At 35.8% G+C, this 23,654-nt stretch overlaps 1 protein-coding gene and 2 long non-coding RNA genes across 3 annotated transcripts; 2 read left to right on the top strand and 1 right to left on the bottom strand.

The window, feature by feature from the left end:
• Positions 1–316: 316 nt before the first annotated feature.
• Positions 317–1,586, bottom strand: LOC110873332. The gene is made up of 2 exons (XR_002555066.2): positions 1,141–1,586; positions 317–1,043 (listed from the first exon to the last, which is right to left on the bottom strand). It is a non-coding gene; the product is annotated as an uncharacterized LOC110873332 (long non-coding RNA).
• A 1,708-nt stretch (positions 1,587–3,294) lies between these two features.
• On the top strand, positions 3,295–6,393 carry LOC110873327 (transcription factor bHLH78). The gene is made up of 7 exons (XM_022122259.2): positions 3,295–4,238; positions 4,632–4,793; positions 4,880–4,945; positions 5,038–5,106; positions 5,721–5,792; positions 5,887–6,015; positions 6,107–6,393. The coding sequence occupies exons 1-7, from the start codon at positions 3,561–3,563 to the stop codon at positions 6,233–6,235; spliced, it is 1,305 nt and encodes a 434-aa protein (XP_021977951.1). The 5' UTR covers positions 3,295–3,560; the 3' UTR covers positions 6,236–6,393.
• A 4,383-nt stretch (positions 6,394–10,776) lies between these two features.
• On the top strand, positions 10,777–13,147 carry LOC110938426. Its single transcript, XR_002591387.2, has 3 exons — positions 10,777–10,947; positions 11,616–11,691; positions 12,233–13,147. It is a non-coding gene; the product is annotated as an uncharacterized LOC110938426 (long non-coding RNA).
• Positions 13,148–23,654: the final 10,507 nt, after the last annotated feature.

The following is a 23,654-nucleotide window of genomic DNA, read 5'->3' as shown; positions in this document are numbered from 1 at the left end:
CATGTAACATATTTCTTTGCTTTCCGTACTCGTACTCTAAGTCGCCCCCTACACTATGGATATAAATGAGCTATAGAGTCAACTCAGTAAGTAAACAACACATTTAAAATGTTCGATTAGTTCTTGTATAACTTTGTGAACCACATATCTCACCATTTATGATAGTCATAGATGCATATAACAATAAAACATTGAAGATCATTCAAAACAGTAACACCAAGGTCAGACGCTACATTAATATTACCCTAACCCCACTGTCACAATGTTCAACTAAATAAAAGTTGAGATGAAAACTATAAGTTTGACAACTTAAATCTTGCAACTGCATCCAAATCTTAAAAATTGATACCAAAGTTTTACTGTATGTATAACAATAGAAAAAGAGTTAAATGCCCGGATAGTCTATATGGTTTGCCCATTTTGCACATTTAGTCCCTAACTTTCTAAAATTACAGCTATAGTCCCCAATGTTTCAATTTTCGTTCCCGAATAGTCCCTGGGCCCAACATCAGTTAGTTTTCTCAGTTAAGATGGTGTGAAATGACCTAAACACTATTTCCTTAAAATATATAAAACATTAATAATTAACAAATCATTTAGAAAGAGAAATACGGCCTACCACTATTATTTAAATATAAACAAATGGGACCCACCTTCCCCTCCTACTTCATCTCCTCAACCCCAAGCATCACCGTTCACCACCACCTCTACAACCAGGAAACCTTCTCTCGACCACAACATTTGACCACCATTCACCACTGCATCATCACTCTATCCAGCACCGTCACACCACACCAAAACCACCACTCGAGCCACCCACGTCTAAACCCCCGTCTTCGAACCACCATCACCACATATATGAAATCGTGTTCAGATCTGCAATCGCCTACCTCCACCCCTCAACCACCGCCTCCACTACCCTCCAACAACAACCGCATCCACTGCCTCCAACCACCGCCTCCACCGTCTCCAATCATAGCCTGCACACATCAGGCCCGACGCCCATCGCTTGAACCCATCACAAATTGGCCGAAAAGGGCTGCCTGCAGTTGTGGTGGTGGTTGGTTATAGAAGATGGTGGTGAGTTAAAGAAAGAGGGATCAAAAGAATTTTAGGGTCTGTTAAACAATTTCTGCCTACCTCCATGTCTGTAGCCCAACACCACCATATGTCACCACTTACAACAACACTAAATCATACCTAGATATCTAAAATTAAATAATATACAGATCTGTAGAAGTTATAGAAAGAGAGAAGTTACACTGGTGGGTGTAACAGAACTGTTCGCCGGAGGTTGTGGGTTTAGCTGAAATGTTCGTCGGAGGTTGTGGGTGTAGCAACTTACTGGAGTTTCTTTGATCCACCCATCAATAATAATAATAATAATAATAATAATAATAGTAATAATAATAATAAGTTTACCAAATGAATTGGAATTGAAAATGAACTAGAATTAACAGACTCATTGTCGTGTTTCACCTTCCATTTCTCGTATTTATATAGAAAAGACCAAAGGTACAGAGTGTGTTTAAGTGTGTGTTCTTGTGGAGAAGATGGGATGATGATGTTGCGGGGTGAAGAGAAGAAAGAGAGAGGAAGGTGGGGGGTGGGGTTGTTATTTTGTTTTTATAAAGGAGTGGGTCCTACAAATAAATAAATCTATTAAGTTATTTTGTTTTATAGTAAGGGTATTTTTGTCATTTCACACCCTCTTAACTGAGAAAACTAACTGATGTTAGGCATAGGGTCTATCCGGGAACAAAAATTGAAAAGTTGGGTACTATAGCTTTAATTTTAGAAAGTTAGGGAATAAATGTGAAAAAATAGCAAACCACAGGGATTATCCGGGCATTTAACTCAAAAAAGAAGGATATTTTTTATACATAATGTTACTAGAATTACCACCCGCCGTAATACGGCGGAGAATTCATTAGTTATATATCACGTTAGTTACGTTAGATGAAAGGAAAATGTTTCTCACATGACCACGAGCTTATGTGTAAAACCGATAAAAAATAATTAATCGCACGTTGCGACAGATCTATCAAACGGAAAAAATAGACGCGCTGCGACGGACAGGTCAAACAGGAAAAAAATAGATGGAAAAACGTTGAACCCCACACGCACGTTGCGACGTGTTAACTCAGAAATTTAGAATGACACGTTAAACAGAGAACTTATGAAAGATGAAAAGTATATAAGAGACTAATGTTGAAAGTAAAAAAAGTGTTGAGATTAAATTGCGAAAGATGAAAAGCTCTGGGTTATATGTTTAAAAACCCGCTAGACTTTATTTCTGCCATGATTTTTGCAGCGTCCGCCCTTGCACTTCTGAATATGATTTCGTTCCTTTTTTTCCAAATCCACCAGCAAGCGAGTAGAATGTTCGATTGTACTAACCGCTTTTTTGCGTTTGAGCTCGTCACATGCTTGTGCAATTTGAAAAGGTCGTTGGCGGTGAAGGCGGAAATGGGAGGCAGTTTCATCCAGCTTGAACCCATCTGGCAAATAATGGAGCTAACAAGACATGAGTAAGTGATTTGTTGTTTCCTCCTTTTCGTTGGCGTTGGGATGTTTATGTTTCTGCGCTACAACGCCACGCGAGTAGGAAGTCGATCCATACCGAGGTAATTACATAAATATACATAAAGGGTAAAACATACAATTACAGAAGTCAGATAATGCTTGTAAGGGTGGAAGGGGCACCATTCGGTGACCCCTTCGGTGAATTAGTTGTCGATCGGAGATACACCCCCTTCGTATTTGCGGTGAGTGGTGAACAGTGAATACGGTGACTACTCACTGATATGGGGAAGAGAAGAGATAGAGAAGAGAGAAGGGGTTAATGGTAAGTCCCATTCTTTTCTAACAATCTCAAAACACTTTTAACTTGAATAAAAAAATATTTAAAATACTTTCTAAACCAATCTCAAACTTAACTTGAATAAAAAAATATTTAAAATACTTTCTAATTAACTTGAATAAAAAATATTTAAATACTTTCTAAACCAATCTCAAACCTTCACGAGTTTACCTTAAAATTCTTGGGCTTCTTTATCCATGTTCTCCTTGGTTACAAAAACCGATATTCATTTATGATGTTTTTAGTTTCTAACAATGCTAGACCTTTTAGTGTTTTAACGTTCAAGGCCCGGCATTCACACTTTACCCAATTTTATGCACCCCCCACCCCACCGTCACAACCAAGAAAAAAAAATAATAAAAATATACAAAAGAATAAATAATAATAATAATAATTTCTTTTTCTTATATAACTTCTACATAACTCACTCTGTACCCTTCCTTACCCTCTCTCTCAATCCATAATTCTGTATTGCTTGTATTTGCATCACCATCACACCAACCTTTCATCATCAAACCCAACTCACACAATCACTTCAACTTGTTGTGTTACTAACACTCTACTTATATAAATATCATGTAACTCTTTCAACCATTTCATCAAAAAAAAAAAAAAAAACATTTTCTCATCCAGCTTCACAAAAAAAACAAAAAAAAAATTGTCTTTCACCATCGAATTTTCAATCTTGTGATCCACAATGGATGGAAACTTCTTCTTCGACACCGGGTTGCCGCTCGAACAGTCGTTCGAGCCGCTTATCAACCGAATTCCCGGGCCAAACTGGGAGAAAACAGAGCAATTTTCACAATTTGAATCTACTCTGTTTTCCATGACGTCATCCCCTGTTTCAAGTATCAAAATGACGTCATCCCCTGTTTCTGGTACTAAATTAAATTCACCAATAATGGGTCATTTGGTGAAAGAAAACTTGCCCAGAATTCGTAATTCGATGCCGATGAATCCCAATTTACCGTTTCTCCCACCGGATCCTGGGTTTGTCGAACGAGCAGCGAAGTTTTCGTGTTTTGGTAGTCGAAGTTTTAACAGTAGAGTTAATGTTAATGCTGATCAATTGGGGTTGAATTCTCACAAAACAGAGATTCAAATTGGATCTACTGGAAACTTAACTCGTGTTTCGAGTAGTCCTGTTTTGAAAATTGATCGAAATCGGGTGGGATTTGAAGAGATCAAGAGTTTAGATGGAGTTAACATGAAATTGAACAGAGTATCTGGCTCTGTTTCAAATTCTAATGAGGGATCCTCTGTTTCGGATCAAGTTCCTAGTGGAGAACTTGGATTTAGGAATCAGAAAGACCCGAATCCGAGAAAACGAAAAGGTTGTTCTTCAAAGGGAGCCGTGTCAAACACGAAAAAGGTACTAAATATATTTTAATTTTAAGTTTACGTTCATCCCTGATCAAGGTCGGCTCATACTTTTTACGGGGTTAAAGCGGATTTTCTAAAATCAACACCATTTTCGTAAAAAAAAAAAAAAAAATTTTGAATATTGCGAATATTATGATGCACATTTTTTGTTTACGGTTTTTAATAGACACATAATCAATTAATCATACATGTTAGAGTTAAAATGCTTTTTAATGAAATGACAACCTTTTTATCTAGATCATTTGCCCTCTTTGGCAATACCTATGTTATCAGAATATATTTTTTTTTTTATATTTTATAGTCGAGTTGTCTGGTCCCACGGATGTAATAATTAAGTTGATCATCCGAATTTGAATGAAAATTAAGAATGTGTGATTGATAGGAAGAAGATGACGTTGATGAGTCGAAAAGATTGAAGAAAACAGAAGAAGAAAATGTTGGTAAAACGGAGGAAAAGACGAAGCCGCCTGAGCCACCGAAGGACTATATTCATGTTAGAGCAAGACGGGGGCAAGCTACTGATAGCCATAGTTTAGCTGAGAGAGTAAGCTTTCGAACAGATTTCATTTGTTGATTTGATAATGGGGATTTTTTTTTTAATATCTGGAATGTTTTTTTGTTTATTTTCAGGTTAGAAGAGAGAAGATTAGTGAAAGAATGAAGATGCTTCAAAATCTTGTACCAAATTGTAACAAGGTGAGCATAAAAAAAGCAAATTTTGTTAAAGCAAATTTTGTTAATAGTTTTTTTAAGGCAAAGTGGTTAAATGATGCATTTTGAATGATTAGGTTACAGGAAAAGCACTTATGCTTGATGAAATCATCAATTATGTACAATCATTGCAAAGACAAGTTGAGGTAACACAATAATATACAAATCTAGTGTTAACATAGTGTGGAAACTAACCAAATTTTGCAAAACTTAAGCAAGTTGGTTGGTTCTATCACGCTTCGGTTTTAGTAGTTTAATAGTTTAGCTACAGTTTGGAACTTAGAACAAATAGTAAAAGTTGTATGTTTCACTTTGATGACTTTATTTTATTTTTATAAAAAAAAATTAATGATTAAAAAAAACAATGCGAGCAATCAAATTGTCAAAACACCAAAACGGTAAAATCAACTGGTCTAGACGACCACCTAAGCTGGCTAGTTTGGCTTGTCGTTTTCCAATTCAGTAGCTTGCGTTTTCACTCATAACACTTATTAAAAAAAACAAACCAAGTCGTAAATACAACAGATATTCTATTTAAATCTTAGATTTTTCATCATTTTTTTTCTAATTATCCAACTTTTCTTGTAATTCTTATCTTAAAAAAAAACGCCAAAGTGACAAACCAAGTTGTAAAATACAACTTATATTCGTTTTAAATCTTAGATTTTTCATAATTACCTTTTTTTCTAATTATACAACTTTTCTTGTAATCTTTATTTCTAATTATCTAACTTTTCTTGTAATTCTTATGTTTGTATAGTTCCTTTCAATGAAGTTAGCTACAGTTAATCCAAGTCTTGAATTTGACACCAACAACCTAATATTATCAAACGTAAGTTAATTTCTCAATCCAAAAACAATTTTTTTCTTTGTATTTTATATCTATTAAATCATATTTTCTTATGTAAGTATGAACAACATTTCAGGTGGATCAATCAAACCAGAATTTTTCTCAACTAACATCGACCGTTTATCAGCAAAACCCGCAAGCAGTGTTTGATGGGTCTGACCCGATGACCCGACCCATTCATGAATTCACCGAACCTTTTCATCATGTAAAATTTTTTAATCACCTTACAAGTTCATAACTAAAAATCTTTATATTTAGTGCGAATTTAATCGAGGATTTGAATTTTGTTATTGCAGATTCAGGGTTTTGGTCAAGATGATCTACAAAGCATTGTTCAAATGGGTTTTGGAGAAAATTTGGATGTTGATATGTCGTTTTTTCATACCGCGCATGATCAACCATCTAATATGAAAATCGAGCTATGACCGCTACTATCAAAGACTAGTGTATATGTCTTAGTTCTAATTGAAGCAATATTCTTCCTAATATTTGTAATTTTTTTATCAATTCCTTATGCATATGTAGTTTGTAATTGTATAACACCATTTGTGAAAATAGAGTTTTGTGTTTTATCAATTCCTTATGCATATGTAGTTTTTAATTGTATAACACCATTTGTGAAAATAGAGTTTTGTGTTTTTTAGTTAATGGATGACAAATATAGTGAAAGGAAAAGTGGGACGGTTATTTAATTATACATTAGAGAGTTTAAATGAAAAGAAATGTTCTGTAACAACAAAAAATAAGAAATTTCAACCAATAAAAGTACTTTATTTTACTTCATTTAATATTTGTATTAAATGTTATTGTAAGAGTATATTGGTAAAGTTACACAGATCATTAATTTGTAGTTTTCCTCTTAAATAACTAAGAGCATGTGTAGTGGTAATGCCCCTACCCTTGGGAGTTTTGCGCCATGTGGCAGCCCAGTCAACAATGGGGCATTATGGGACGTTTTCTAAAACGGGTGTAGTGAGGATTTGGGGTATTATGTTAAAAGGGGTGTTAAACAATTAAATAAATAAAAACCATCAAAAAAATCTTATGATAATTTATTAAACTTATAACTTATTTTCATAATTTTTTTAAAAATAATAATTTAGAGTGTATGATAATTACGAGGTATGTAGGATAAATTAGTAGGTGTGTAGGATAAATTAGTAGGTGTGTAGGATAAATTACGAGTTTTGTAAGATTAATTTGAAATGTGCAGGATAACTTTTAATGTGTGTAGGCAAAAAAAAAAATAGTGTCAAAATGATAGTCTTTATAACTAATTAATTAATCAAATATAATAATAAATAAGATGAAAGAAAAATTATTTAATATTTTACTATTATACCCTCTATTCTTTTTATTCTCAATTAAATTTTATTTTCAAATGATCCTCATCGTTTTATGTTTGAAGTGTTTTATTTATATTAGGCTTAGGTTTTTTTTTCATCCCTATAATCAATTATAACACAGAAAAATCAGGTGGAATATTAAAACTTGATTGGCTGATGAAAAGAATAAAGACAAAAGACAAAAGTAGATTTTAGTGGATTTACAGGTATTATTAAAGAAGCTGAGTTTAAATTTATGGGGTGGTTAGTAAAAATCCATTTTAAGGGTAACTATTTTGAGTTTTTTAATCTTGTGGACATTTGCAGCTTTTTAGGGTTTGCATTATTGGATTGATTTTCTTAATATAAAGATTCTTTGAAAATGATATGATTAACAGAAGATTAAAGAGTTAAAAAGTACAATTAAGATTAAATTATTATAAAAATGTCCAGATGCCAGAAATAAAATGCTCCAGTATATTATTATTTATATGTATTCAATTATTCATCATCTCAATTCTCAATCACATAGTGAAGCTCTATCCGGAAGTTCAGTTATATTTTTTTTTCAAGAAACACTAAGTTACATTTATATAGAGTTAATTGCCCGGATGGTCCCTGTGGTTTCATGTTTTTTCACGTTTAGTCCCCACCTTTTGAAGATTGCAGGTATGCTCCCTATTGTTTGTCATTTTGTTACTCGGATAGTCCCCTGACATTTACTCCGGGGACTATCCGAGTAACAAAATGACAAACCACAGGGAGCATACCTGCTATTTCCAAACTAACTGACATCTACTCAGGGGACTATCCGAGTAACAAAATAACAAACAATAGGGAGCATACCTGCTATTTTCAAAAGGTGGGAACTAAACATGAAAAAACGTGAAACCAGAGGGACCATCCGGGCAATTAACTCATTTATATATATACTCTAAACCTTCTCTTAAATCTAAACCATAATAATATTCATTATACGGCTAGAACCCTTAACCACTTAAAAAAGAAACAAATTTACTATACACCTTGATGCCGCTACTATATTTAAAGCCTTTGGTGGTTATATTCTTTTATCTTTTAACTGCGTTTTATAGAAAAAAAAATACTGGTGTCAAATTGTATGAATTAATATTATCATCAGGAAAACAATCATTATGATAATTTATTGTATTTAATCTGCTATAAAGTCTTTGCCCGTATCATCTTCAATAAACAAATGTTGACTATTTACACATCTACTTGTTACTCATGTCAGAAATTAAAAGATATAATTTGTTTAGAAAAGTAATTTAACATGGAATTAAAGGCGTCAGAATGAGCTTTCAGGCAATATATATGCACCTTTAAATAAATTTTGTTTAATTTGACTCAAGTATTGCTATATATATATTTTTTCAAAAGTACGATAATTTTTAAAGTTCTAATAGAATTAAAATACAAAAAATGTTAGCCTATAACAATGCATCCAACCTTTAGTTATGATTTTCTTTATGTTGAGTTTTGACAAATTGTTTATTAGAATGATTCATCCAACTCACTACAACAGTGCGTCCAATTTCGCAACTCTGATTTGTTGTTGTAACAAATTTTGATCATGCATTAATGCATTCCATTGCATGATGAATCCAAACATGGTTTTATCGTATATCGTTGACAAAACTTTGTGTATTTGAACAGTGCTGGATCCAGCCCTGTTTTGTGGGTTCACATGAACCCACTTGATTTGGAAAAAACTAGTGAGAACTTTGTATGATTTGGAAAAAATTGTGAGAATCTATAAAAAACGAACCCACTGAAAGAAGTTCTCAAATCTGCCACTGTATTTGAACCGAGGCAAATATAATTTCTCCTGAAATTTAAGCGCACACAAGTTATGTCCATAATTCTTACTATATCTCTTATAAATAACTTTATACAATTGACACATATCATACATAGTGGCGGATCTAGAAAATCCACATAGGGGTAACGTTTCAATAAAAAAAGGGTAACGAAAACGAAAAAACGTCAATTTTTCCAAAATTTACACTACCGTCGGAGTGTCACCGGAGCGTCAAGCGACAACGGAGGTTACCCCTTCTATAGTTCTATCACTCTAGGTCCGCCCCTGATCATACATATATCTGTGTTGTGTATAATATGATTTTTTTTTTATGTATTACATTGTATTTTACAGATAGATGGGAATCCAGAAACAATGATAAAAACAGACATAATATGATTGATCGTACAATGATGAAATGTTTTAACGCGTTACTAGTATTATTAATCATTATTTAGTCTTTAATGGCTTTTTAAGTATATATTAATTAAAAAATTAGAATCTTGTTAACTTGTGGAATTTTTATTCTTATGTCTTCATTCAATGCATGAGTTTCTTTTTAATTTTTATTAAGTTTTTTTTAAAATGATTGTTGAAACTTTGTTGAGGATTGTATTTAATTAAACACTTTGTGCTGGGTTTATTATTATTTTTTCTATGTGATGGGCAATGATCACATGGCATGTCTAGTTTTTGACCTCCAAAAGACATTTTTTTTGTGCTAAGTTGGTTTAGACCACTAAGGTTCAACAAAAGGTACTATTTTTATATTAAATACTACACTAATTCTTTTATATAGTTTATAGCATGTCATATATGTAATATATGTATATATTGTTTGTGTGTGGGATGGGGAAAGGGTGTGGGGGGCTAGAGGGAGAAGAAGTTGACGGTGGTGGTTACAACCCATGATCATTTTTGGTGGGTCTCCATTTACACAATATTAAGATTCACTAGCTTTTTTCATTTAGATTCTTTTGATTACAAGGAAAAATATTTATAATAATAGGTAACAACTAAACCGGCGAGGGGTTTTGGAAAGCAATATTAGCAAAGTTCCTTACGACTATGGAACAAGGTCATTATCGCAATATCGATTTCATCTCTTCGAAGTGGCGAAAGATGCAACCGGTCGTGAACCAGTATGCGTCGATATATAATAATTTATATGCTAGTAATCGTCGTTGTAACATCCGACAAAAATGGGCTCCCAAAATCCGACCCGTTTTGAAAATCGGATCCAAACGTTCGTAAACCTGCATTTTTTTTTTCTCTTTCGTCCGCGTTATAAAATAAGGATGAAATCTAATTAGTTAATTGTTATTTATTCATTCAATTATCTCTTTCTATATTTAAATTCAATTATTAAAAAGTTATTATACAGAATTATCAAAATGGGAATAGTATTGTTAAACCTTATAAAACTAAGTTAATGTAAGTTAAAAAGTGGAAGGACCTAATGTGCATTTTCCTAAAAGTTGTTGAGAGTAAATCAAGAAGTGAGTCAAGGTTGAAAATTTCACAATAACCCAGGGACCAATTGTGTGAAAGTTGAAAGTATAAAAAAAAAAAAACAAAAAAGAATGGTGGAAACCATTGACATCAAACATGGAAATCATTCTACACGAAAGTTTCTTTTTGAAACTTGCCGCCCATAACACAGCTAATTTACAGTTATGTTTCCATCTTTTAGTGATTGGTACTAATTAGTCATGATTGACAAGTTTCTTTTTTTCCAATTACATGAACATAGACGCTATCGTCAACCGCATACACGAACCGTTCTAATCCGGAAAGTTAATAAAATTTGGAACTCGATTTCGGAATCTATAATTACCCACTAATGTTCTAAAAACATAAAAAACCTTTAGACCACTCTCTCTCGACATCTATTACTCAAAAAAAAAAAAAAAGACGACTTCTGCCGCAACTTGCCAGAGATCGGAGAAGACCCACCAGAGCTCGTCAAGGGCCATCCACTGCCGTTCCGGTATACCTTCGTATTTCATTTTGTTTCTTTCGTTTAAATGCTTGATGAGCTGTTATGCTATTCAACCCAAAAAAAAAATTATCTTGAGAAAGTATATATGATTACGTTTTAACCTTATGTTATGTTTTCAAGCATTCATATATCAAACACTAATACTACAATAATGTGCTTTTAGACAATTTACACATATATATCAACATTAATACTCCACTACAGTGAGATAAAATATCACAAGCATGTGTACGTACAGGTGCTTGGACTGTTATGGATGTAATGGTTCTTTGAAACCTAGTGGTTACTCGTTTTATAAATTAGATCGAAATTATTTTTATTTGTATTTCAACTTTGGGGAATTGACTAACAACTTATTAAAATAAAGAAGATGATGAACTCTTTAATTATTTTATCCCTTACAATTTAATCTTTAAATTTTATAATAACCTATATAGTTAACAGTTTTTATTTCTAATTCGTTAATAATAAAATCATTAAATTCAATAATAATTTAAATAATTAACAATTTATTATAATTCTTTTATAATATTAACGGGTTATTATAAGATAAACTATAATATACAAATAATCAAGTTGTAAACCCTAAATATTAGGAATTATATTTTTACTTATGAATATTTAACTAGATCGTTATGTGGTATTTGAATATCTAGGACAACCGTTTCATTCGCTCGGTTTCTTAATCTTTACTCGTGCGTTATTTTACAAGGAATCGCAAACGCAACCACTGTGAGTAGATCTTACTTCTTCCCCCTTTTGTCACTTTAACTTTTTTTTTTGGGTGTATCATGTGTCACGTGTTTATAAGTGTTTTATATTATTTCCAACATGCAAACTTAAATGTCATACGTGTTCATGATTGGTATCGCATTGTTACGCTATTTGTTTCACATACATGTATTATGTGTTTACCGCTTTGTGTCTCTGTTTCTCTGTTTCGCGTGGATCCACCACCGGTTGACCGGTTCCCCCACGGCCATGGGGCGAACTCGGTATCACCATCATTGTTTCATGGTTTCGCTTTTCGCCTCCCGGGGCTTGAATCGCATCATTTGTTTCATTGATTATGTTTCATTATGTCTTGTTACATTACTTGTTGATGTGGATTGATTGATGAATTATTTGTTGATGTCACTATTACATTTAATATTGCATGTTACATAATTTTTATTAAATAAAATCAACTAACCTTTTAAGGTTAAATAAAAACAAATAAAGATCTACTCGCCAACTTTTGTTGACCCCAAAACCATTTTTACACATGATACAGGTGAACAGGTACGAAGTGAAGATTGGACATAGGATGGGCCTTAGTTAACAAGAAATGGATTAGTGTAGTTTATTTATGTTTCGCGTTTGTAATTGTTTATTTGAATAAATTGTTTCGTGAAACATTTGTTATGAATAAATTATTATTTAAAACACGCAATAGCAAGTCATAAGCTCTCGAGTTAACCCGATCATGCTCCGATCACCTATTTCCGCTGCGGGTCGGGGTGTGACAGTCGTAGAGGGATGAGTGACGAAGATGTTTTCAAAGAGGCGATGCGTAAATACGAAAATTCGCATCGGGTCGTTTTCCCACACGTACGGGCTTGGGATGTTTTGCGAACCAAATACAAGCGAGCGCCGGTTCCAAACGAGGTTGCAATGACGAACAAAAACCTCAGAGACCGGTAGTTATAGTGCGGGGGGCTCGGACGCACATGCCAAATAAATATAAACAACAAGCCCGAATTTGACGAAGAAGAGTACGAGGTTCGAGAGGAGGAACGTCCCCCGGGCAGGGACAAATCCAAAAAGACGGCGGCTGCAAAAAAACAAGCCGCAACGGGGGGCGGTTCCAAAATGGACGAGTTTATGGCCCAGTTCAAAGCGTACACCGAGGTCACGGCCCAAAAGGCAAAAGCGAATGAACGTGAGGTGGAAGAACGAGTTTGATTGAAGAATGAAAAGAACGAATATAAAGATTGGGAGATAATGACAACCGATATAAACTCGTATCCGGAAGAACACCGAGCGATTTTACGTAAAATGAAAGAAAAGATCGCGAAAAAGTGTAGTTCTTAGGATTTTTATTTTTTTAGGTTATGTTTTTTGAGTAGGAGTTGGGTGGAAAGTGTGTTTTTCCTAGAAAGTCTAGGAAGTAATAAGAACACGACATATGGCATTGAAGGATTTTATCTAAAAGGGCATTTATGTACTTTCACAATCTATTTTTATTTTAGGAAATTATCTTCAATAACTAACTATACACAAATTTCGGAATTTTTTGTTTTCGATTTTTGATCTCACGTAATATCAATCATTCCTTCGTTTTCTTGCTGGAATCTATCAACATGTTCTTGGTACTGTGTTTTAACAGTTTGTTCTTGGTGATGTGTTTTAACAGCAAGCAGATTCATACAGCTGTGTTTTATTATTCAAATTCATACAGTTGTGTTTTAACAGCAAGCAGATTCATACAGTTGTGTTTTAGCATTCAGATTCATACAGCTGTGTTTTAACAGCAAGCAGATTCATACAGTTGTGTTTTAGCATTCAGATTCAAACAGTTGTGTTTTAACAGCAAGCAGATGCATACAGTTGTGTTTTAGCATTCAGATTCATACAGTTGTGTTTTAACAGCAAGCAGATTGATACAGTTGTGTTTTAGCATTCAGATTCATACAGGTGTGTTTTAACAGCAAGCAGATTCATACAAATGTGTTTAACAGCAAGCAGATTCATACAGTTGTGTTTTAGCATTCAGATTCATACAAGTGTGTTTTAACAGCAAGTAGATTCATACAAATGTGTTTTATCATTCAGATTCATACAGCTGTGTTTTAACAGCAAGCATATTCATACAAATGTGTTTTATCATTCAGATTCATACAACTGTGGTTTAACAGCAATTCAGATTCATACAACTATGTTTTAACAGCAAGCAGATTCATACAAATGTGTTTTACATCAGCAGATTTCGCCCCGGCTTTCGATCGGCTTTCGGTAACTGTTCCGCTGCTATCTATCCTTTCCAAAGTTTCCTGCTTTTTGAATCTCTACCCTGCAACCAGCAAAATACCGTCAATTACAAACAAGAATCACCCGTAATCGCTTTGTAAAACACGCAGTACAATGAAAGCTTGATCTTACGTATATGGAACAAGGAATATCTCTTATCTTCATTCATGATTTTAGGTATTTTTTGTATGATTTTGGGGGTTTCCGAATTTGGGTTTAGAGAGAGAAAGAGAGAGAGAGAGAGGGGGGGGGAGGAATTGGCGTGTATTAAGGAGATGTGATATCTCTGACGGTTATTTTTTATTGGTTTAAAACACACATAAGGACGAAATTGTCCCTACTCATTTAAAACAATCTATTAAATATAGTTAATTATTACAAGATTGCCATTGATTTAATCTCAACCCTTAAACACACCAATCGGATGGACAAGATCGCTTCCTAGACTTTCTAGGAAAAACACACTTTCCGTAGGAACCCTACTCATGTTTTTTTTAAACTTATGTAATGTTTGGTTTTTAATAGTAATGATTTTATTTCTTATTAAATGTTAAAAAAACAAGATGAATTTAAAAAAAAATAAATAATTTAACTAGGTGGGGTAGGGTCATTAACAATTTCCTTGGGTGGAGGCTTGGAGGGGCATACTTCAAAGACTATGACGTCGCGCTGAGGTGAAAGATCATCCTCCAAAGACTACCCAGGCATGAGAATACAATATAATCCAAAAGAAACAATAAGGATACAATATGAACAGGGTGCTATTTAATTTTGGTTTTGAATACATGTACCAAATGCAGAAGTGATGTTTTTGTGAGTAATATAATATACATAGATGTTTTTGTGTTTTAACATGTTGAACATGATACAATATTAATTAAAGGGAGAACAAAACAAGGTTAAAAATTAAAAAAAAAAAAAAAAACAATATATAAAGAGAATGACAAAATATCCCTTATTTAACGTTTATTTTTAACATGGTTAGCAAAGTGTATGGATCTATCAATTGCATCTAAACCTTAGGAACGATTTTAGCAGTTTACTCTAACAAAATATAATATTTTACAAGAATAGAATAGATTTACGAAACTGCCTTATATTTCTTCATCATCATCATACTCAGTAAATCCCACCAATAGCAAAGCTAAGGTAGGGTCTGAGAAGGGTAAGATGTAGACAGCATTACCTCTACCCCGTAGGGATAGAGAGGCTGCTTCCAGTGAGACCCCCGGCTCGATAGTAGTTTTGCATCAAGCCCTGGGCATAAGGCACATAACATTTGGCAATCGGGACAAAGGCCGATTAGTGCATGTAACCCCTTGTCTTTCGACTATCAACTCCACCACATGATGCATGATTAACCGTCCGCCGCTTTTAACATTATTTTCACGAAATTAGTAAAATAACGTTAAAACTGGTGCAATTTCACTTTTGCCCCGAAGGTCCACACATATACACATTATATGCGCACACCTCAACCGGGGCGTCCTTGTATAATAGACAAGTATAGTATTTTGCACTTTTTGGTATGACTAGCTTTAAGTGTGAGTTTTCCATGGTGCCATCCAACGTGTGATTTCTTAGTTTTTTCCCCTTTTGGTCCTTTTCATTAGAAAGCAACTTTCCATTGTCCACACATGATGTGTCTACCTTCGGCAACCAAATACTAGAAAAATTTAGCCTTATGTTGTCTACCTTAATATAGGGCATGAATGGCATCCATAAATCAATCTTTCGTTATCTTTTTTCTTTAATTTAATATGAAAAAAAATTGTTAGATTCGAATGCTAAAAGTGTCAACTTCTAATACACGATTATAATAGCTATATCAGTATACCACATACCCTAATTGTGGTTAAGTTACTAGGTTGATAAGTCGAAAGAAAGATCATGTTTGTATCATCCTTAGAAAGGGTAACTTCTTTTACCTATTCATTTGATTTGCATTGTTGTTAATATCTCAATAAATTATAACTCAGTTCAACAAAAATGTGTCAATGATGCATAAAATCCCCTTGTAATAATGCATTAATACACTTAATTACACTATTTCGTTGGCTTAGGGAATTAAAAATACTGATAGATGGTTTGATTTTTTTTTTTTTGAAAGGTTAAATTTTATTAACAAATCAAACTGTACAACAATCCCAACGACGGATAGACGGACAACCCAATTTTACATACAAGGAAACTTTTAGAAACTAAAGTTACATCATTGCTCCCATTCAAACGGTTCGATCTTTGACTGATTCTTGACCCATAGGTATCCCATTGTTTTTAGTTCAGCTAACATATTTCCAATTTCCAAGTTTTTGGATTTGAAGATAACTTCATTCCTTGTTCTTGTAGGTCCCTTTTCTCGGAGGATCGAGAACAAACCTAAACCTTGTTATACTAACCCACTAGCAAGTGCGGAATCCAAGCTAGTAGGCAAACCGAGATGAAGCAAGTAGAGAAACAAACACACAAGATTTCACCGATTAACACCACTGTATTAATACGTATGAAGGTTCCGGTTACAAGCACAATGTTTACAATCGGTTTGCAAACTCTCAAAGTGTGTGTGTGAGTTTCGGACAGAATACTCTCTGCTCTTGTCTGTGTGCATCTATCTTTCACACTATACTGCATGGGTATATATATACCCAGCACAGGTTGTCTATCCCGAAGGATCCGATAGATGGTCCGAAGGATCATCTATCGAGGACAAGCCATTCGAAGGATGAGCAGGGACCTCGAAGGATGATCCTTCGAGGTCTAACAGTCGAACCATATCTATCGACCATCTCGAAGGATCAACAGTATCCTTCGAGTCTATCCTTCGAGCCTATCCTTAGAGACAGACTAACATATTACGGCTTATTGGCCAAGTCAAACTAGGAGGATAGTTGACTTGGTCAACTTACAGACTAACTTTGGACATCGTTTATATACAGACCGAATACAGACAAAGTACAGACACAAGTGCACCAACAAACTCCCCCTTGGCTGTAGCTTTGTCTTTATCTTCTATAGTTGTAGACTCGTCTCGAACTTCGACGGTCTTTGGTCTTCGAGTTACCAAAACTCTGATGTCCTTTCAAGTCTTCAATGTCGGAGGATCTTCAAAGTCTTCACGTCTTGAAAGCAGAGAGTGTATCAACAAAATACCCGTATCATGTAGGTAGTGTGTTAACAAACTCCCCCTTAACATAAGCTCCCCCTTGAGTTATGCTCGTGAAATACTTTAACTTTATGAAGTGAGATCCTTGTGGTGTTGATGATGGCCAGCGGCAACTCGATCATATTCATCTTTTGAGCGCCTTCTCGTCGTGTCTTCATTCCGAAGCTTGTCATCGACCCTGTTCTCCTTGCCTTTAGAATCTGCACATGCAAGAAATCTAAACGCGTAATGAGAACAACTGCTTGGAATATAGTATAAACAAATGACACACGAATGACCATGTCATAATCAAACACTGTCCGACAGTTTGAAAGTTTAAATTTGTCAATTTTAGTCTTTAACTTTCAAAACTTGCAAATTTCGACCGTTTATGAAGATTTAGTCAATTCGGTTTTCGTTCAGGTTTCAGGTAACGAAGACTCGAGCTCCAACATCGTACGATCGAAAATAAAGTAGAAAGAAAATCTTTTTGGCTTTTATAAAGTTTATATTAAAACACAGATTTTAGGTGTGTTTTTGAAATTAAAAGACAACAATTTAAAATCCTTTGAGTGTTATCAAACGACATCACCGCTAATGTCGTGCTGATATGCACCAAACGACGAAACTGTTTAAAAGAAAAACAATAAAAGTTAAGCAGTAAATAAATAAATATATACAAACATTCTTTTTGCGAGTTTCGAGGGTAAGAGAATCATATCAGTGTACGGTCATGCCAAAACACTCTTGTTGTTCAGTTAGTTAACATTAAGATAAGCATCCTATAACAATTATCGGTATTGTTGTCCACTTAAGCTCAACTTATCAGATGTAATCATGGCGAGGGGATACGTTAAGGTATGATTTATACTTACCGACCGGTGTTCATCCACATCACGACACATTCCCGTATCAAGGTATGCACGAGAGTTCATCTTACCGGTGAATATACCGATTATCATCTGTTTGACCGTATAAGCTGTGAGAAACTCACTTATTTTGATTTGAAAACAAGCCCTATGTGATATAATCACTTATTGATGAGGAACTTGATTTTCATATGCATGAGGGCACAGGTGCAAGTCCGTGAACAGGTCAGTACTTTCGTACAGCAGAGAGACGAACTTGACACCCGGATAAATGTGATATTTTTATCACTTATTTGTTTTGGACATGTGATTGTTTATCACTTATTGAGGTCGAATGCAGTATGTAATATGTACACGTATGTATAGTATCATGGAAGATCTAGACTTGCGTCCCCGTAATTTTTCGGTAAAAGATACAACCATGATACCCAGATGATAAGCAGCATAAAGACCGAATATCTCAGAACCTCGGCAATCTATCAAACGAAATTTCGGTACTAAGACCATATGCCAATGAATGGTTCCCACCTGGTCTTCAGTCGATTAAGATTTATATCACCCTGCACACTTTAGAATGATTGTGAGCCTACCGATACATCTTATATAGAGCTGCTTATCGTTTTTCATTTAAGGTTTAAAGAGGTTTGGATAGACCACTGATGTACTATCATTTTCTCTTTTGCTCTCCAGGAAACTCATTTTTGTTTTTCTATTGTTTTTGTGTTTTTGAAATTTTTCGATGTTTTTGGATTTTCAGATTTTCGGATTTACTCCCCCTAAAATCAATAAACTAAGATAAATTTAAAAACACACAAGGATATTTACAAAAATGATTTTCCGATGTTGGTTTACTCTTGCTTGACCTTAATGCCGTTTACCAATAATAAGAAGTCAAATCTAGATTTGTCAAAAGCTTTGGTAAATAAGTCGGCACGTTGGTCATCGGTGTGGACCTTAACAACATCGATTAGCCTTTTCTCAAAGCAATCACGTATGAAGTGATATTTGATTTCGATGTGTTTGGTCTTTGAATGTTGCACAGGATTTTTAGTGATATCTAAAGCAGCAGAATTATCAACGTAAATAGGAGTAGTTAGGAATTCAAAACCGTAGTCCCGCAATTGTTGTTGGATCCAAAGAACTTGGGAGCAACAACTTGAGGCAGCAATGTATTCAGCTTCGCATGTTGATGTAGCGACACACGTCTGCTTCTTGCACTGCCATGTGACTAGGCGATTTCCTAAAAACTGACATCCAGCCGTTGTGGATTTGCCGTCGATTTTACATCCGCCAAAATCAGAATCACTGAATGCGACCAAGTCAAAGTTATTATCCCTAGGATACCACAGACCGGTGTCGGGGTACGCCTTCAAATAACGAAAAATCCTTTTGACAGCTGCAAGATGTGAGGCCTTCGGGTTAACTTGATATCTGGCAAGCAGGCACGTTGGGTACATTATATCTGGCCTTGATGCTGTGAGGTACATGAGGGATCCGATCATCGCGCGATAGTATGAAGGGCTAACAGGTTCACCCTTCAAGTCAGGAGTTATTCCGTGATTAGTTGGCAATGGGGTACCAATGGGCGTTGCATCGGACATCTGGAACCGGCTCAAGATGTCTCCAACATATTTAGTCTGATGGATGAATATCCCAGACTCCGTTTGTTGCACTTGTAGGCCCAAAAAGAAATTCATTTCCCCCATAGCACTCATCTCGAACTTATCCTGCATGATGCGCTCGAAATTCCTACACAAAACATCATTAGTAGAACCAAAAATAATATCATCAACATATACCTGTACCAGAAGAAGATCTCCATCTTGTTCTTTGATGAAGAGAGTACAATCGATAAGACCTCTTCGAAAACCGTTCTCCAGCAGATATGTAGATAAGGTTGCATACCAAGCTCGTGGAGCTTGATGAAGACCATAGAGAGCTTTGTTGAGCAACCAAACCCGATCGGGATGGACAGGATCTTCAAAACCTGGAGGCTGTTCGACATATACCTCTTCTTCAACCACACCATGTAAAAATGCACTTTTGACGTCCATCTGGTAAACCTTGAATCCTTTGAATGAGGCGTAAGCCAGAAAGATCCGAATAGCTTCCAGACGTGCAACTGGTGCATAGACTTCGTTGTAGTCGATCCCTTCAATCTGACGAAAACCTTGAACGACTAAACGAGCTTTGTTCCGAATAACTACTCCACGGTCGTCTTTCTTGCATTTGAAGACCCATCGAGTGCCAATCTTCTTGTAGTTCTCGGGTTTTTCAACAAGCTTCCAAACACCAAGCTTGTGAAATTGCTGTAATTCTTCCTGCATGGCTTCAACCCAGGCACTGTCTTTCAAAGCTTCTTTCCACGACTTTGGTTCTTCTTGTGACACGTAACACGCGAAGGACCAGTCATTTTGTTGACCAGATTCTCTTATAGCTGAATACAAACCAGCATTCCGGTTGTTTCTCAGCTGATTACGCGTCTGCACACCGCGATGGACATCTCCTATTATGTTCTGCTGGGGATGGGTATCGTGAATCCTCATTTCAGGATTATCTGGCACACGAGCATTGATACCCAAATTATTCAGATTAAGATCAACAACCAACTCCACACCTGGAATGTGGGTAGAGGTGGATGCATTCCCTTCAGCAGTGTCTACATTCTGCGTATGAGGTGTATCTACAGAAGCACCTTGAACTGGAGCAGCTGGAGCTGAAGATCCTTCGGCTGCATCATGATATTCATCATCTTCAGAAGAGTCATTATAATCAGCAGCATCTTCATAAACCTCATTTTGAACCATATTGTTGACTGACGAAGAAGCTTGAGGGTCAACAACAATAGGTCTAACCAATGGCGAGACAGCAGCGTTGTCACTTTCCAATAACATTCGAGCCGCTGCTGATTCTTCGTCAAAGGTTGGCAGATTAAAGGAGTCAAATAGCCCATCATAATCGAACATCCACGGATCACCCGGAGCCCTAACAGGACTCGTGTACCTTTGAACCCTAACTTCGCTCCATAGCTCAATCTTTTTGGTAGCTAGATTCCAAACACGAAAATTCGGAGTAGCATATCCAAGGAAGAAACCCTCGATAGCTCTTGCACCAAACTTTCCATCTGGCTCAATCATAGTACACGGAGCACCAAACGGTTCAAGGTAAGAAAGATCCGGTTTCCTTTTCTGAAGGAGTTCGAAACAAGTCTTGCCATGTCTCTTTACTGTAAGAACTCTGTTCAACGTGTAGCAAGCAGCCGATACAGCCTCTCCCCAGAATTGAATAGGGAGTTCCGACTCTACTAACATTGTTCTTGCAGTTTCAATAATAGTTCGATTCTTCCTCTCAGCGACACCATTTTGTTGTGGAGTATAACGAGAACTGTACTCATGAAGAATGCCTTTAGAAGTACAAAACTCATCCATAACTTGATTCTTGAATTCAGTTCCATTGTCGCTTCGGATCCTTTTCACTTTCAACGTATAGAGATTTTCTAACATTGTAAGAAGATCCTTGAGGATGCCAGGAGTTTCACTTTTGTGTGCCATAAAAGATACCCAAGAAAATCTAGAGTAGTCATCAGTAACTACTAAACAATAAGCATCACCAAACGTTGTCTTGTGCTTCATAGGTCCAAAGAGGTCCATATGAAGACGTTCGAGAGGCATGCTGACAGTGTTGATTTTCTTCAAAGGGTGAGACTTCTTTGTTTGCTTCCCCTTTTGGCACGAGACACAGATATCTTGCAGATGAAAACTTCTTACAGGCACACCATTCACAAGATTATTTTTCACCAAATGGTTCATCTTTCTCAAGTGAATGTGTCCCATTCTTCTGTGCCAAGATATAGACTCCTTTTCTGTGGCTTTTGAGACAAAACAAGTGACTTGTGCAGATGTTGTAATTGCCTGGCTCATATCGAGAATATAAAGATCATTAACTCTCGGAGCCGATAAGAGAATCCATTCTTGTGGAATTTTGAATCCAGGTTTCAGCACATAGCAGCCAGCATCATCAAAAATCACTGAGAACTTTTTATCGCAGATTTGCGACACACTCAGAAGATTGTGATCAATTTGCTTCACATAATTGATCTTATCAAAGCACACGATACCATTGGAGATACTTCCTTCTCCAGTGATGTAGCCACCTTTATCACCCGCAAAGGCAACATACCCTCCTCTAATATTTCTCACGTCGTATAGGAGTCGTAAGTCGCCAGTCATGTGCCTGGATGCTCCACTATCAACAATCCAATGACTATTAATAGTTCCTCCTAGAACATCCTGCACATGTCAAGTAAAACATCAGTTGAGAATGGGGACCCAAGCCTTAGTGGTCTTGGGTCGTCCCTTGGCATCACGATACGTAAGCTCTATCTCTTGATGGTTTTCAAGAACAACTGCTCCCCCTGAATTGTCACCCGACTTAGGTAACCAAGTTTGTCTGTGCCTACCAGTTTTTGAAGATTCTGGTTGTACAGGTTGTGACACTCTTGGTTCCTTCTGAACTGTTTTAACTTCAGATTTTAAAGCTTTTTCAACAGTTTTTATGTTCTTACGTCGTTGATTAGTTTCTTGTTCTTTTACAGTTCGTTTATCTTGTTTAGGTGAAACTGACCGACGTTGAGGGTGAACTGTTTCAGGTGGAGCCTTTTCAACCAATTTCTTCTTTGGAGCATTTGGGCAGTTTCTAATAATGTGCCCAATTTCTCCACATTTGAAACAAGTTCTCCTTTCAACAGACTTAGGAGAACTTGATCGACTACCAGATGTTGAACTTGTAGAACCTGAGGTACTTGCTCTTTCATCACACCCGTTTGTGTGTTGGGTGTAATTGTTATCACTGTTACGTTTCAAAATCTTGACTTGTTGTACAAAATCAGTGTTTGATTTGTTTTCAAAAGTCTCAATTTTATCTGTACCTTTTGATGCTACAAACTTAACATCTTTTCCTTTCTTCATGTAACGAGCTCCTTTTGATTCAACCTTAGCCTTTGGCTTTGGAGCTCGTTGTTGTTGTTTACCCTTAGAAGCAGTAGGTTGTTGAGTGGTTGGAGATTTTTGATTACCAAACTGTTTTCTAACCTCAGCCTTAGGAATTGGATCACATTGTGTTACCACAATTCCCGGAAGTGTTTTTCCCAAAAATTTGTTTGTATTGTCTTCAAAGACTTTGTCAATCAAGGATTTATTTACATTTTTAATTGGAAAAACATGATCTGAGTAGATTTTATTATCTCCAACCAAAGTGTACAACACATTACTGCTTTTAACAGTAGACACACCTGTCTCATCAACCTTGACAGGATCAATCACTTGCTTCTTAACAGATGGAATCTCAGGAGTATCAGGATCACAAAGGATGTGATTCTCTCGTGGAATATCTACTCCTTTCATCTTGCTAAGTGATTTATCCTGATCACTTACAGCCACTTCTGATTCATCATCCGATGTCTCATAGTCCTCGATAATTGGAGGACTTTGTTTCATGGATGGTGAAGGTTCTTGTTCCTTAGAGGCTGTGTTTGAAGAATTGTCCGGTTTGAACCCAAGGCCAGTAGTAAACTCCTCAACATCAAGAGGCACGCTGGGTTCATACCGAGGCATTTCTTCCTCATCCGGCATCTTGGTATAGTTGTTCATCAAAGGGGGCGGACATTTGTTATACCC

The sequence above is a fragment of the Helianthus annuus genome, chromosome 1 (genome assembly GCF_002127325.2).
Source record: "Helianthus annuus cultivar XRQ/B chromosome 1, HanXRQr2.0-SUNRISE, whole genome shotgun sequence".
Taxonomy (NCBI): Eukaryota; Viridiplantae; Streptophyta; class Magnoliopsida; order Asterales; family Asteraceae; genus Helianthus; species Helianthus annuus.
This window is presented reverse-complemented; position numbering and strand designations above follow the sequence as displayed.